The sequence below is a fragment of the Corylus avellana genome, chromosome ca2, assembly GCF_901000735.1.
Source record: "Corylus avellana chromosome ca2, CavTom2PMs-1.0".
NCBI lineage: Eukaryota > Viridiplantae > Streptophyta > Magnoliopsida > Fagales > Betulaceae > Corylus > Corylus avellana.
In genome coordinates, this window is record NC_081542.1 from 27,226,970 (window position 1) to 27,241,732 (window position 14,763).

Genomic DNA, 14,763 nt, shown 5'->3' on the forward strand with positions numbered 1-14,763 from the left:
TGATCCTAAAAATATTTTCTTTTTTTTTTTTCTTTCGTACGTACAAAAAGTCATTAATATTTTCACATAACCCATATAATTAATAAGTTTATTTTACTATAAGATATAACAAAGAAAAAATAAAACATCAATTTATCAACTAGATTAACTTTAATTTTATGAAAAAAACAATAATTTAAAATATATATATATATACCCTCCAACTATTGATTACGACAATTTATCCTCCAAATTACCAAAACAATGACAATGTACTCTCAATGCTAGCAAAATGATGAAATTACCCCTATAAAATTTTCAATAAGACAAAAATACCCTTAAAAATTTGAAAAAAAAAATTGTATTTTTGTTTTTATTTTAGTAAGAGTAATTTCATCATTTTATTAAAATTTGGAGTACATTATCATTATTTTGGTAGTTTGGAAGGGTAAATTGTCGCAATTGATAATTTAGGGAATAGATTATCATTAAGGTGGTAGCTTGAGGGAATTAAATGGACCTTAACACACACCCACGTACACACATTCACATATGACATAGACAGCTCAGTGAATATTTGTATAAAAAAAAAAGAGGGGGGGGTCTATTTTTGCCCTAAACCTTTTATTTTCCATTGTCTTTTTAAATAGTTTCTATTGACTAGTATTAATTTTTATATGCATTAAAAATGTGAAAAATATTTTATACAGAAACAAATGCTGCTTTAAAGTCATGATCGATCCAGTTTGTAGCATATAATCAATTGACTGTTTAATTATTTGTGACAGGAACTTGTGGGAGCTGTTAAGAAGAATTGCATGTTGGATTATATATGCACTTTTTTGGGAATACTTCGCCGTTGTGGGCTCTTGGGGAATATCGTGATCATGTTTCTCTACCCACCAAATCCCTTTAAACTATATTTTGTGGATTACAAAATAAGAAAAATAAATGCAACTTGTAAAGTGTGTTGATGCGTGTAGTTGTATCAAAGTCCATTAATAAGACCAATAGTTAATGGATCAATTATTCAACCATAAATACAATGGATGAGATATGGCTTGAAAAATAATGAATTTGCTAACTATAAAAGTCTATGAAAATGTGATTTTATTGTGGTCTTGGTACAAATTAAGACTTTTGTATTCTCCGATGAGAGGTTGATGCATCAACCTGGAACAAGAGAAACAGATGTTAGTAAAAACACTATATCTAACCGTTCATTGACGCTGGGCTGCGAGGAGGCGTCTGGGCTGGGTAGAGGCGATGGTGGCATCTAGCCTGGCAATGGTTGTGCTGGGAGGGTTTTTTTTCTTTTGGAGGCTAACTGAGTGAAAGAAGGGTTTAGATATGGTGTTTTGCTAATATTTGTGTTTATTGTTCTAAGTTGATGTGTCAACCTCTTATTGAATGATATAAAAGTCTTAGTTTATGCCAAAACTACGTAGAAGTTATTTTCACTGACACTTAGGGTCTGTTTGAGATTGCATTTGAGAGGTTTAAAAGTGTTTTTAAGACTCAAAAAGTCCGTTTGAAGAAAAAAAAAATACACGTTTGATAAAAAAAAATTAAAAGTGCTTTTAAGGGTCCAAAAAAACCTAAAAATAGTCAAAAAAAACACTTTTAGCAAAAGCTTAAAAATGAAGCTTTTGCCCGAAAATTCTTTTTAACTTAAAAGTTTTATTTCTCATATATGTACACTTGGATAAGCCATATCTCTTGGATAATTTAATAAATGTTTAACTAGAAATTATTTTTGGAAAAATGGGGATTTATTTGGGACATTAGTAATAGTCCCAAGTTGATATCTTAGGTCCCCAAGAGGTAACTTAATCGGTTGAAACTATGCTTAATGAAGCGAAGGTCACTAATTCGAATCTTCATCCCCCCTCTTGTGTGGTCATGTAAAAAAAAAGTTGATATCTTAGACTTGCATTTGAGGCTATTTACTCTTTATTTTAGTTAAAAATCATCATTTTTTAGGACAAAGTTTTCCTCCAAACTGGGTTAGAAAAAATTCCTTCAACCTAGTGTATAAAAATGACAAGTGTCTTTTTTTTTAGTAACATGTGAGATGCACATGGGTTTTTAATAAAATTTATTACAACTTTGTTTATGCTATTAAAAAAACATGTACATCTCACATGTTAAGGGACACATGTCATTTTTATAAACTAAGTTGAAAGAAATTCTTCGAACCCAACTTAAAAAAACACTTTATCCTATTGTTTATTGCAGCTACCAACTTTTTCGAAGCACATATATCTAAGTTATCTAACTTGTTATTTTAGTTATTTACTTACATTATTCTATTTAAAATAATCTTCTCGTAGGTTAAATAATTATATGACAAAATCTCGTCCATTTAATTAGAAAATAGCCGTTGAGATTCAAAAGATTTAATCACAAACGAAATCTCAATCATTTAATTTAAAACTAAAAATTGAGATTTGAAGAAATCTAAATAATTTGAAAAATTCTAAAAATCCAGATTCAGTATTCAAATTTCATGGACACTAGACCAAAAAAAGGGTGTGGGTCCCGGGTCCCGGGTCCCTGCTTTTTGGCCCTTTCCTTTTCACCAACGGCCATTCTTGACTCTACCAAGCGAGCACGTGCCATGGCCCACGTGCCAACTATATAGTTCCGCGTCACAGACGTGTTACAAAAACGACCACTCAATCTAGATAAATAAAAAAAAAAAAAAAAAAAAAAATTAAAGAAAACAAAAAGAAAAAAAAAGGAGCACTCAGATTCTCCATGCCTTACAGTTACCGACTTGGGAAACGACACCGTACAGAACAAATCTTGTGGGTCACACGACTGACACCAGTGGGGTCAGCCCGTAGCTATCTCCGGCGGTTAAAACGCTATCCAGTGTCGGCAGCGCAGATGACTGACACGTGTCCTGTCTCACTCAACGATCACACCCAGTGGAGTGGGGTCAGCCACGTAGCCATCTCCGGCACTAACGGTCAAAACGCTACCAGGTGTCGGCAGTGCAGGTTACCGACACGTGTCCCTGTCCAAGTATCAACATCTTTCTCGAGCAGCGTTTCCTTATAGCTCGGATGCAGCCGGCAAGTGGCTCAAGTTGGTGAAGCTTTGATACTCGCTGCAAGTATGAGCCACGTCATTAGATTGTACAGCGTGTCGTTTTATGGTCGACAGTAGTGTCTAGTGTGTAAGTATACGTGGCATGATGATTGGCATGGCCGGTTCAACCTTCACGTATAACTTTGGAGTGGATGAGGTACCCCTACACCCTACTTTTTCCTCCCAAGTGACAAAAGTAACCTTTCAGGTTTTCCAATAACAGCCTTTAAAAAAAAAAAAAAAAAAAGACAAATTAAATAAACAAAACATAACAGTAACCTTTTATTGGGGAATATTTGTTTTTTTTTTGATAAGGGGAATATTTGTTAATGTATGATATATTACTTCACTTTTTTTTTTTTTTTTTCATTCTTTCAAATTTCATGTACCATTTAATGAATATTTATTGATTTTTAGGTTGCGTAACCCTGCAATTTATTAATCTTTGCGATTTCTTCGAAAATTTGTCAAAATTTAAGTTTTTGGAGGTTTTCTTATTTCATATGGTTTTATCTGAGCGGCTTTTATCAGTTGTATTCACTAGTGTCTTTCACTTTTCTAGTTAGATAGAGTTTTCTTCCAAACTAGGTTGAAAAAACTTTCTTCAACCCAATCTATAAAAATGACATGTGTTTATTTATTTTTAATAACATGTGAGATGTACATGAGTTTTAATATTATTTATTCAACTTTGTTGGTGCTATTAAAAAAAATATATCTATCTCATATGTTCAAATGACAGTTGTCAATTGGAGAAATTCAGTTTGGAGGAAAATTATATAATTTATATTCTCCCAATTTACTAAGATGATAGTGGTCTGTCTGAATTGAATTTTTACTTGTATTTGTTTTTTGTTTTTTGTTTTCGTTGTAATTTCTTTTGAATGAATTAATGTACTTACAATATTTATTATTATTATTATTATTATTTATTTATTTTTTTAAAAAAAAAAACATTTGAATCAGATTTTGTGTTCTTAATTGTTTATTAATGTCTTAGACTTCCAAATAGAAAATAAAATTGTTAACAAAGATGACCTAATGTTGATATTCGCTTATGCCCATTTACACCTTTGTTCTGATAAAGTAATTCAATCAATCAGAGACTATCCCAATCATTAGTTTGAATCTGCCTTCCATTCCTCTTTCCTTTTATAGTTATAGAGGCGTGTTATACATCATCTCTCGATCATTCTCTCATCTTTTTAATTTTTAAAATTATTATTGAATTTGTGAGGTTCATATAAGTCTCACAGATAAGCTCACATATTCATAGGTATTTTTGAAAATTTGGAGATGAGAAAGACCGTGTAAGAAAATAAATCATTTCTATGTAGTTATATGTATAAATAATAATAATAATAATCATAATAATTGCTCCCACAAAAAATGTGGACAACTCAAACGGCCACAACCCCTTTGGACTGTCTTTATGTTGAACAACTGGCCTACCATGTGACATTACGTGCAAGAAAAAAAAAAGACCTACCATGTGACACTTTTTCTGTTCATATATCAAAATTTTTTTATTCCTAAAAGTACGTTTGTGTCAAATTCAAGCAACTCATCATAATCAGTGTAATCATTATTTTATGGGTTGATTATATTTTATTAATCATACGCTAATTTGTCACCATGTGACTCATAAAGTTATATTTTTACTTACTTTTTTGTATTTTTCAATTCTAAAATTTGGATATTATATACAATCTAAAAATAGCCCCAAAAAATGATGTAATTTTATTATGATTTGACATTAAACTTGTAAAAGAAAACCAAATATAATTACGTAAGATGCATAAACTATAAGTTCACAAATTAAGCTCGAACTATTTAATATGTTAAAAAAATTGTAGTATTATTACACGTACAACTATTTTATTCCTCTTTTTTATTATTTTTAACACGTATTACATGGGGTTAAAGGATTTGGACCTCTTGAAATTCTTAAGGGAATTCCAAATTTTGAAATTTCAGATCCTAGTTTTTCAATTTCATCTAAAGGTTAGTGTTCTGTGTTACACTAATAATAAAATAATATTTAAATTAAAAATAAAAATAAAAAAATGAATTAATTCCGGCTGGCCACCCCATATTTGCCATGGGGTGGCCGAAGCCACCCCCAAAGGTTGGTTGAGGGTGGCTGATCCACCCTCGAGGGCCATAGGTGTGGCTTCGAAGCCACCTCCATGGCCCTTGGGGGTGGTTCGGCCACCCCCAAGGGCCAAACCTAAATTTTTTTAGTTTTGGGTTTGGCCCATGGGGTTATTCTGTTACCCCCAAAGGTCGATTGGGGGTGGCCGAAGCCACCCCATGGCCCTTAAGAGTGGATCAGCCACTCCCACAAGTCAAATCCAAAATAAAATTTAAAAAAAGAAAGAAAAAAATTTGGATTTAGCCCTTTGGGATGACAATCCTCCCCTAAGGGCTATGAAGGTGGCGTTATTTTTATTTTTATTTTTAAAATTTAAATATTATTTTATTATAAGTAGGATACGTAGCAAGACAATAGCCCTTAAATTAAAATGGATGGCTTTAATATGATTTAAAAAATTTACCTAATTTTTATTCTATTTAAATATTATTTTATTATTTTATTATAAGTGGAATCCGTAGCAGAAGACAATAGCCCTTAAATTAAAATGGATGGCTTTAATATGATTTAATAAATTTACCTATTTTTTATTTCGTTCTCTTCTTGACAATACCTAGCGGCTAAACAACGGCTTCCTGCTATTTTTTTTTTTTTTTTAATTGTTTTATTCTACATGCTTTTCTAATGTCTGTTCAATGAAGCGCCACTATAAAATAATAATGAAAATAAAAAAATTGTTCTTTAAATAAAAAAATAAAAAAAACAACTAAATCTTCGATTCATAAGGCCCCCACTTTGGGACAACAAAGGGGCAATATTGTGGATGGAGGGCAATTTCGTCATTTTAAGACTGCACAGTACACACTACACCCTGTCCCGCCTGCATTATCTTGTTCGATCAAATCCATTTCTACAGTTATTTTTCTTTTTCTCTTTTTCTCTTCCTCTTTCTTTCTCTCTCTCTCTCTCTCTCTGCATTGAAAGAATGAAAACGCAAAGCCAACTTACTGAACCCTACAGCCAGCTAATCAGACCCAGATATTTTCTCTCTTTTTTGTTGTCTTTTATTACCAAATGGCAGTACTGCCTTCTTCGCAATTGTAACGTCACCACACCATCCAATCAATCTCTTCCTCCTACACCCTTTCCTTGTCTTCTGCCACCTTCTTTATATCTCCCCATCCCAACGGTTACTTTTTTCCTTTAATGGGGCCGTTAACATATTCGCCATAAATCTGCTTCACACGCATGCTTTTCGGAGAGATATAAGGATAGAAGGGAGAAGAGACAGGGAGTGAGAGTTCGTTTTGAGTTTTAGAGGGAGACCCAGATGGATTTCATTTCCTTCTTGACGTCCCTAGGGACGTCGTGTGTGATATTCGTGATTCTGATGCTGCTTTTCGCGTGGTTGTCAAAGAAGCCGGGGAACGCCGTGGTGTACTACCCGAACCGGATCTTGAAGGGTTTGGATCCGGTTAACGGTGGCTCTAGGACCCGTAACCCGTTCGCGTGGATCCATGAGGCTATGACCGCCTCGGAACAAGATGTGATCTCCATGTCCGGGTTAGACACTGCCGTGTACTTCGTGTTCATGGGCACCGGTTTGTTTCTGCTTCTCTCTCGCTTTCTTTTTGTAATTTTGGTGAACTTCTATGACTTTTGTGTACTGGGTTTTCCTATTTATTTTTTGGGTTCTTTTTGGTGGAATTTGTGTGAATTTTTGTTGGATTGTGTGTTTTTGTTGTTGTGTATATGGACTTTACTTAAGAAAAAATGGAATTCTTTTTATTTTTTAGTTTTTCACCAGAAGAAAAATAATAATTAACTAATAATGATATTAATCTAATTTAGTTTTGAGATATCATTTTCCAGGCATATTTTTCAAGTGAAAATTTAAGCTGTTTTGTTTTTTTTTTTTTTTTTTGGGTAAAAAAAGGTCTATTTTTTAAGTTTATTTTATTTTATTTTATTTTATTTTTAAAAAATAGAATAGCTTAACAGCTTCCGTTTAATTTGTAAACTTCATTCGATCATAATTTGATGAATTCATTCCTGATTTTGCAAAGAGTAATCTAGAGGGAATCTGGGTTTGTGGGAGGTGGTCCAAGTGAGGATGCTGTTGCAGGTACTTTTCTCAAAGAAGACAGAGTTAAACGCTATAGCCTTTTGACTTGCCCACAGCCCACAGGTCATGGAAGATGATACTTTTTACGAAGAAGTCACGAGACTTTTGCGGTCTCCTTACTTGTCAAAGTTAAAAATAAATGAATGATATTAACATTTGAACTATGAAACTGATGACGATGCCTGTAGCTTATGATCTATTTGGTTCTATTTTGACTGAATATTAAATATTAAAAATCATTCTAGAGTATTAAAAATCAGGTGCACCTTCATGACATCATTTTGCCTGAATTGGAATAAGTGAATGTGACTTTGATTGTCAGAAACTTAAACTAAGGCTGAATATGAATAGTAAACATTTCTAATGTACAAACATTTCTGGCGTTGAAAAAAAAAAAAAAAACAAAACAAAACAAAACCCTTTCTGGCAAGCTATTAGTTAATAAAAACTTTTGCTTTCTTCAAAGATAAGCTTGCATTTGAGTTTTATTCTATTTGGTTTTTTTTTTTTTTTTTTTTTTTTGCACTTTTTGACCTAAATAGGTGAACTTTTTAGGAGAAGGCAAACAATTCTTATACTATCTTTTTGCCAATTAATCTGCAGTTTTGGGAATCTTGGTCCTATCTGGCATAGTGCTGCTGCCTGTTCTTCTACCAGTTTCTGCTACTGATGTTAGTGTGATGAAGACTGCCGCAACCACAAGCAATGGGACCTTTAATAAATTTGATAAGTTATCCATGGGAAACATCACCGTATGCTACTCAACTTTTCATGCACTGAATATTTAATTCTCTTGATTTTATTCTCTCAGGGCAATGGGTTATAAAATGATGGAGATGACTATTTTATATTTATTAAATTTGTGAAATTGTATTTATGAATTTGTCTTATACTTATAAAATCTCACACTTATACTAGAGGCACCTCTTTCTGAGCTAGTGATGCTAAATATGTGATTTGTGTGTTATGCTATCTAATTAATGTCTTTTCTAAAATAAAAATTCGACCTGTTATACCTTCTATTTTGTTTGTTAGTGAATTATATGTGCCCCATTTCTTCTGAATGCAGTTTTCTGTGTTTGTTTGCATGTGCAGCCAAAGAGTTCTCGGTTGTGGGGATTTCTGCTAGCCACTTACTGGGTTTCATTTGTTACATATTACCTCTTATGGAAAGCATATAAGCATGTCTCTGGACTGAGAGCAGACGCGCTTATGTCTCCTGAAGTGAAGCCTGAACAATTTGCCATTCTCGTCAGAGACATACCTGGCTTTAAAGGTCAAACTAGAAAAGAACAGGTCGATTCATATTTTAGAGCTATCTATCCTGAGAAATTTTACAGATCAATGGTGGTAACAGACAACAAAGTGGTAAGGCATTGATTTGCTCTGTATTGTTTTCCTTTCTTGCTTTTACTTCAATTTTTAAGACTGCACTGCACAGCACTTGAAGGCTTCTTTATTTCCATTGCACTATGATATACTCCTGTTTTCTCTATTCACTTTATAACAAATTTTTCACTTTTAGTAATACCAGAATATTTATATAAGGGCTAAATTATTGAATTGATTTATGAGATTTGGACTTGTATCAAATCGATTCTTAGAGCACAACAAATTTCTTAAAGATCCTCGTGGTATGCTACCGTTTCAAATTGATAATTTTTTTGTAGGGGCTTTGTCAGAAAAATTGACAGAATTTGTCTGGAAGGATTGATTTGAAATGGGAGTATACCATGAGGATCTTTAATAAACTTTTTGTACCCCAGGGATCTATTTGATACAAGCCAAAATCTTAAAAATCAACTTAGTAATTTAGCCTTTATATTATACGTGGGTTTTCATACTTGCAGATCCAAAGTTAGAACAATATCTCATATGGAAGTTGAATGTATGAGCGTTCTAGATGCATTAGAAAAGTACCATAGGTTTTATGATTATTTTCATTGATTTGTTACATAACATTGATTGGTTCTCTTAGGTAAACAAAATTTGGAAAGAGTTAGAAGGGTACAAGAAGAAGCTTGCACGTGCTGAAGCAATATATGCCAAGTCAAAAACAACTGGCAAACCAGAAGGAGTAAAACCCACTAACAAAACTGGCTTCCTTGGTCTTTGTGGTGCAAAAGTAGATAGCATAGAGTACTATAGTGGAAAGATTCATGAACTAATCCCAAAACTGGAATCAGAACAAAAAGTCACTCTCAGAGAGAAGCAGCAAGATGCTGCTCTGGTCTTTTTCACGAGCAGGGTGACTGCAGCTGCTGCAGCCCAGAGTCTACATGCCCAAATGGTTGACAAATGGACAGTTACAGATGCTCCTGAACCACGTCAACTGATATGGACTAATCTTAAAATCAAGCTTTTTCAGAGGATACTACGGCAATATGTTGTGTATTTTATTGTGGCCTTGACCATATTTTTCTACATGATTCCAATTGGGCTTATTTCTGCTCTCACAACACTGGACAATTTGAAGAAGCTTCTCCCATTTATAAAGCCAATTGTGAAGATGAAAGCACTCAAGACTCTGTTGGAAGCTTACCTCCCTCAGCTTGCACTCATTATCTTTTTGGCTTTGTTGCCCAAGTTCCTTTTCTTTCTCTCTAAGGCCGAGGGAATTCCCTCTGTAAGCCATGTAGTAAGAGCTGCTTCTGGGAAGTATTTCTATTTCACTGTGTTAAATGTTTTTATTGGAGTGACAGTGGGCGGGACCTTGTTCACTACATTCAAGACCATTCAGAATCGTCCCAAATCTGTAGTTGACATACTAGCGAATGGTCTGCCAAGCAATGCAACGTTCTTCCTGACCTTCGTGGCTTTGAAGTAAGATAATGATTTTGCATTTCTTAAATATACCTTGCTAATTATCCTAATAATCTGTGCATTAAGCTTTACAAACTCACACTTCTCATTTGAGACAATAATTCTATGATTCCCAGGTTCTTTGTTGGCTATGGTCTTGAACTGTCTAGAATAGTTCCTTTAATTATATACCATTTAAAGAGGAAGTATCTGTGTAAGACTGAGGCGGAGTTGAAAGAAGCTTGGACTCCTGGGGATCTTGGATATGCAACTAGGGTTCCGGGTGACATGCTGATTTTCACAATTGTCCTGTGCTACTCTGTTATAGCTCCTCTTATTCTCCCATTCGGCGTGGTTTACTTTGGCCTGGGATGGCTAATTCTTAGAAATCAGGTAGTTTATTGATTTTTGTTGAATTTCTTATTCTTATTTTACCAAGCTCTTTCCTACGTTGGAAGAAAATTGAGGAATATATAGGCTGTTCATTAACTTTGATATATCTTTTACCTTGCCAGGGTGACAGCATGAGGAAAGGAAAAAAAAAATCCTCATGGTTCATTCTTATTAAATATGCAAATATTACATGCATAGACTTTAAAATCTGTGTTGAGAAATCTTGAGCTTTATCAGGCTCGAATATTTGCTTTTTTAGTTTTCACGTTTATATAATTTCTTTGTGATGTTTGATCCAACAGGCACTCAAAGTTTATGTTCCGTGTTATGAAAGCTATGGAAGGATGTGGCCTCACATGCATAAACGCGTCCTAGCAGCTCTAATCTTATACCAAGTTACTATGTTTGGTTACTTTGGGACAAAGAAATTCTACGGTGTACCATTGCTACTTCCACTCCCCATACTGTCTTTGCTCTTTGGATATGTCTGTAGTCAGAAATTCTATCGCTTTTTCCAGGACACGGCTCTGGAAGTTGCCAGCCATGAGTTGAAGGAAATTCCTAACATGGACCAGGTTTTCAGATCCTTCATCCCACCAAGCTTGAGATCTGAGAAGAATGATGATGATCAGTTTGAAGATGCTTTGTCACAGTCGGTTTCAAGAACAGGGTCATTTGTTTGATGTACATTTGTGTATTCCACGAGATTTATGTTGGTTTTGATGGAACTTAGCATATTTGTTGACAAGAGTTGATTGTCTGTAATATATATATATTATGTTTATGTTAGTTTGAACCACTTGTGTGTGGAGTTTCTTATTTGGTACTGTTTAACCGCAGACAGGTTGATGTGATTCTGGACAATATCATTTGTCTCTTGTAACAGGGTTCAAGGTTGTCTTTTAATGTCAACTACAAATGATATCATCCTGCATTGTCATCTGATTGCTTACATTTGAGACTATTCCATTCTTTGTTCTCTTCATGCCTTTTTATCTGGAAATCATATTCAGGTAAATGATTATTCCAGCACTCTCTTCATGCTGGAAAATCATATTCGGATAAATGATTTCCAGCTTTTTTTATCATGGAATCAGACCCGTGATATTTTCCACTTTTTCAGTGGAACCTTTGACAGATTATTCTGTCATGCTGTTTCTTAGCCTGTTTAGCTTTATTAACGATGAGTTCGAATTGCTTATATTCTTATGTTTCAAGATTTTTATTCCCAGTCTCACTTCATATGTGTTTTTTTTTTTTTATATATATTTATTTTATTTTATTTTTACATACCCCTCAAACTAATACTGAATTTGCATTGTACCCCTCTTTTGTCCTTAAAAAATACAAAATTGTCATCAAGAACTGTAAAGGGGAAAGGGGCATTGAGAACTTGTACTCTGTTTTGGTTTATAAAATGAGTGGCCAAGCTTCAAGTCTTCTTATAATGTATTTAAATAATGTAACGCACTATATTATATTGTTATCTAATTGAGTATTTCATAATGATGACACGATAGTTCTAATCGACCATTGGTAAAACATAAAAATAAAAAATTCAAAGAATCGATTGAAACTATCATGTTAACATTATAAGATAATTGTGGGAAAAATGTAATAATCAACGTATTTACTAGAAGTGACAATTCATGTTTGCGTATCGAATTTTAGTTGTGTCAAGGCATGAGTATAAAATTCTATAAATCTAGAACTTGACCTATTCAATTAAACGAGTCAAATCTTTCAACTCTAGCCCTCTAATTTTAGGAGAGGGATTCTCACCATTTCAAATGAAATGGATGGGATCCATTCGGTTAAAGCAAGAGGGCATTTTTGTACAAACAATTTTGGACCAAGTCTATTTTATATTGGGTTCGTGCCAGATTCACAAGTCATGTCAACAATTGCTGGCTATTATGTCGCGTCGAGGAGTGAATATAAGACTATACAAGTCAACTCTAATACGATCCATTTAATTAAATGGGTTAAATTCTTTAACCATAACTATTTAATTTCGTATCGTGTTCGTGGGCCATGTCGAAAATTGTTAGCCCTAGTATTTACTACAAAAATTGGATTAAGACCATACAAAAAAGCCCATATAAAGCATAAAAAATCGAACTTCTAACAAAATTGGGCTAAAGCGAGATATCACCGTATAAAAAAGCCCATACAAAATGGATTAAAGTCCAAGGGCCCAATTCAATACCACAGAACCAGATTACCCTCACCTCGAACATCTGGTCCGAGAGCCGCCGGGCCGCTCCACAACCATAAAAACTGAAAATGGGGGGGAGTTTGACGTGGACAAGCAACCATAAAAACTGAAACTACAACTAGACCATCTGGGGCACGTGGCGTCAGAAGGTGAGAGGATAATGTTATGTCCATAGAATACAAAAATTTCATTTAAACCGGTTTAAGAAATTTTCTTCAATCAAGTTTCTTCTAACATGTTTGAGTTTCTCAAAATCAATGTTTGGGTTCAAAACTGGATAACATCCCGTTCCTTATATTTAAAGAACATTTTTGTATTTTCACTTTTTTCGAATAAAATTACCCTTCAAATATAAATGACTAAATCCTTTTCGGTTCAAATATAAATGAACCGGAGATGATCCTAATTCTTTGAGTTCTTAGGTTAGTGAAGGGGAAATAAATAACAATTAATTAAGAATATTAAAGAAATTAGAGGATACTTTAGACTGGCTTGAATGAGATTTCTTCCAAACTGATTTGAAATAAATTTTTGTCCATTAAAATATATATATATATATATATAAAAGAGAGAAAAAATGGATTACAAAGAAACATCTCCATGCTTCCAAACACACAGTGAAGGTGGTGCACAAAAGTAGTTAATTCTGGTTAATTTCTCCACCCCAAGTGAAGTCGGTTGTTTCAGTGTATCAGGAATAAGAAAATGGTTGAAAAAATGGCACATCAACTCTTTTCTCTTCTTAACCTTCGAATTCCTATGGTTGAAGATTTTGATTTTGATTTCAAATTTTTTAAATAAACCAATGTCACCATCATCAAATGTTCCTCTAGCTCCACGGAAAGGATCCTATATTCCTTCCTCTTCTGCCACGCCCCCTTCCCGACGGCTACTTTTTCCCTTTAATGGGGCCATTAACATATTCGCCGCCATAAATCTGCTTCACACGCATGCTTTTTTGGGATAAAAGAGAGAGAGAGAGACAGGGAGAGGGAGGGAGGGAGAAAGAGTTGGTTTTGAGTTTTAGAGGGAAACCCAGATGGATTTCAGCTCCTTCTTGACGTCCCTAGGGACGTCGTGTGTGATATTCGTGATTCTGATGCTCATTTTCGCGTGGTTGTCGAAGAAGCCGGGGAACGCTGTGGTGTACTACCCGAACCGGATCTTGAAGGGTTTGGATCCTTGGGATGGCGGGTCCAGGACCCGTAACCCGTTCGCGTGGATCCATGAGGCCATTTCCGCCTCGGAACAGGATGTGATCTCCATGTGCGGGTTGGACACTGCCGTCTACTTCGTGTTCATGGGCACCGGTTTGTCTCTGCTTCTCTCTCGATAGCTTTCTTTTTGTAATTTTGGTGAACTTCTATGGCTTCCATTTGTTTTTTGGGAGTTCCTTTTTTTGTGGAATTGTTTGTAGACTTGTGCGTTTTTGTCTTGGTTTACGTGACTTCATATATTAGCTATTGTTTAGCATTTTCTTTAGAGTTACAAAATTCATTAATTACATGTTTTTTTTTATAGAGGGTTAAATGCCTTATTATTAGTATGTATGAACGATTTTATTTTTTACCACCTAAATTTTAATTTGTATCATAAATGGTACATTTGTTATTGATAAAGACGGGGTTAGTACATCCGACAACATTCTGTCAATGAAACTAACGAACTACCACGCCAGCCCAATCAAAATATCATATGTGCATGTCCTATGTCAAATAATAATAATAATAATTTAAAAAAAAAATGAAAAAAATTTAATTTAAAAAGAACCATTTTTTTAATTTTTTTAATTTTTAATTTTTTTTTTTAAAAAAAGGAATTTTTATTTTTTTATTTTAAAAAAAAAATTTTAATTTTTCTTTAGAAAACAAAATTTTTTAATTTTCTTAAACGAAAATTCTTAATTTTTTAAAAATGGAAATTTTTATTTAAAAAAGTACAAAAAAAAAAAACAAAAAACAAAAAACAAAACAAAACAAAAACAACAACAACAACAACAAATTTCAATTTTTATAACAAAAAAAATCAAAATTTTTTAATTTTTTTCTTATAAAA

General features: G+C 33.7%; 2 protein-coding genes across 2 annotated transcripts in view; both read left to right on the plus strand.

Annotated features, from left to right (window-relative positions):
* Positions 1-6,255: 6,255 nt before the first annotated feature.
* On the plus strand, positions 6,256-11,417 carry LOC132168917 (CSC1-like protein ERD4). The gene is made up of 6 exons (XM_059580003.1): positions 6,256-6,771; positions 7,899-8,047; positions 8,391-8,663; positions 9,274-10,118; positions 10,235-10,490; positions 10,793-11,417. The coding sequence occupies exons 1-6, from the start codon at positions 6,501-6,503 to the stop codon at positions 11,171-11,173; spliced, it is 2,175 nt and encodes a 724-aa protein (XP_059435986.1). The 5' UTR covers positions 6,256-6,500; the 3' UTR covers positions 11,174-11,417.
* A 2,303-nt stretch (positions 11,418-13,720) lies between these two features.
* LOC132171988 (CSC1-like protein ERD4) overlaps positions 13,721-14,763 on the plus strand; it is a 15,188-nt gene continuing 14,145 nt past the window's right edge. The window contains exon 1 of the mRNA XM_059583406.1: positions 13,721-14,018. Coding sequence (XP_059439389.1) covers positions 13,748-14,018 — 271 coding nt within the window. The 5' untranslated portion in view covers positions 13,721-13,747. The remainder of the gene's footprint in view (positions 14,019-14,763) is intronic.

Coding starts and splice junctions, on each gene's coding strand:
- LOC132168917 (XM_059580003.1), top strand. CDS start 6,501: ATGGATTTCATTTCCTTCTTGACGTCCCTAGGGACGTCGTGTGTGATA. Junction 6,772..7,898: donor CTTCGTGTTCATGGGCACCG/GTTTGTTTCTGC, acceptor ATTAATCTGCAG/TTTTGGGAATCTTGGTCCTA. Junction 10,119..10,234: donor CTGACCTTCGTGGCTTTGAA/GTAAGATAATGA, acceptor TATGATTCCCAG/GTTCTTTGTTGGCTATGGTC.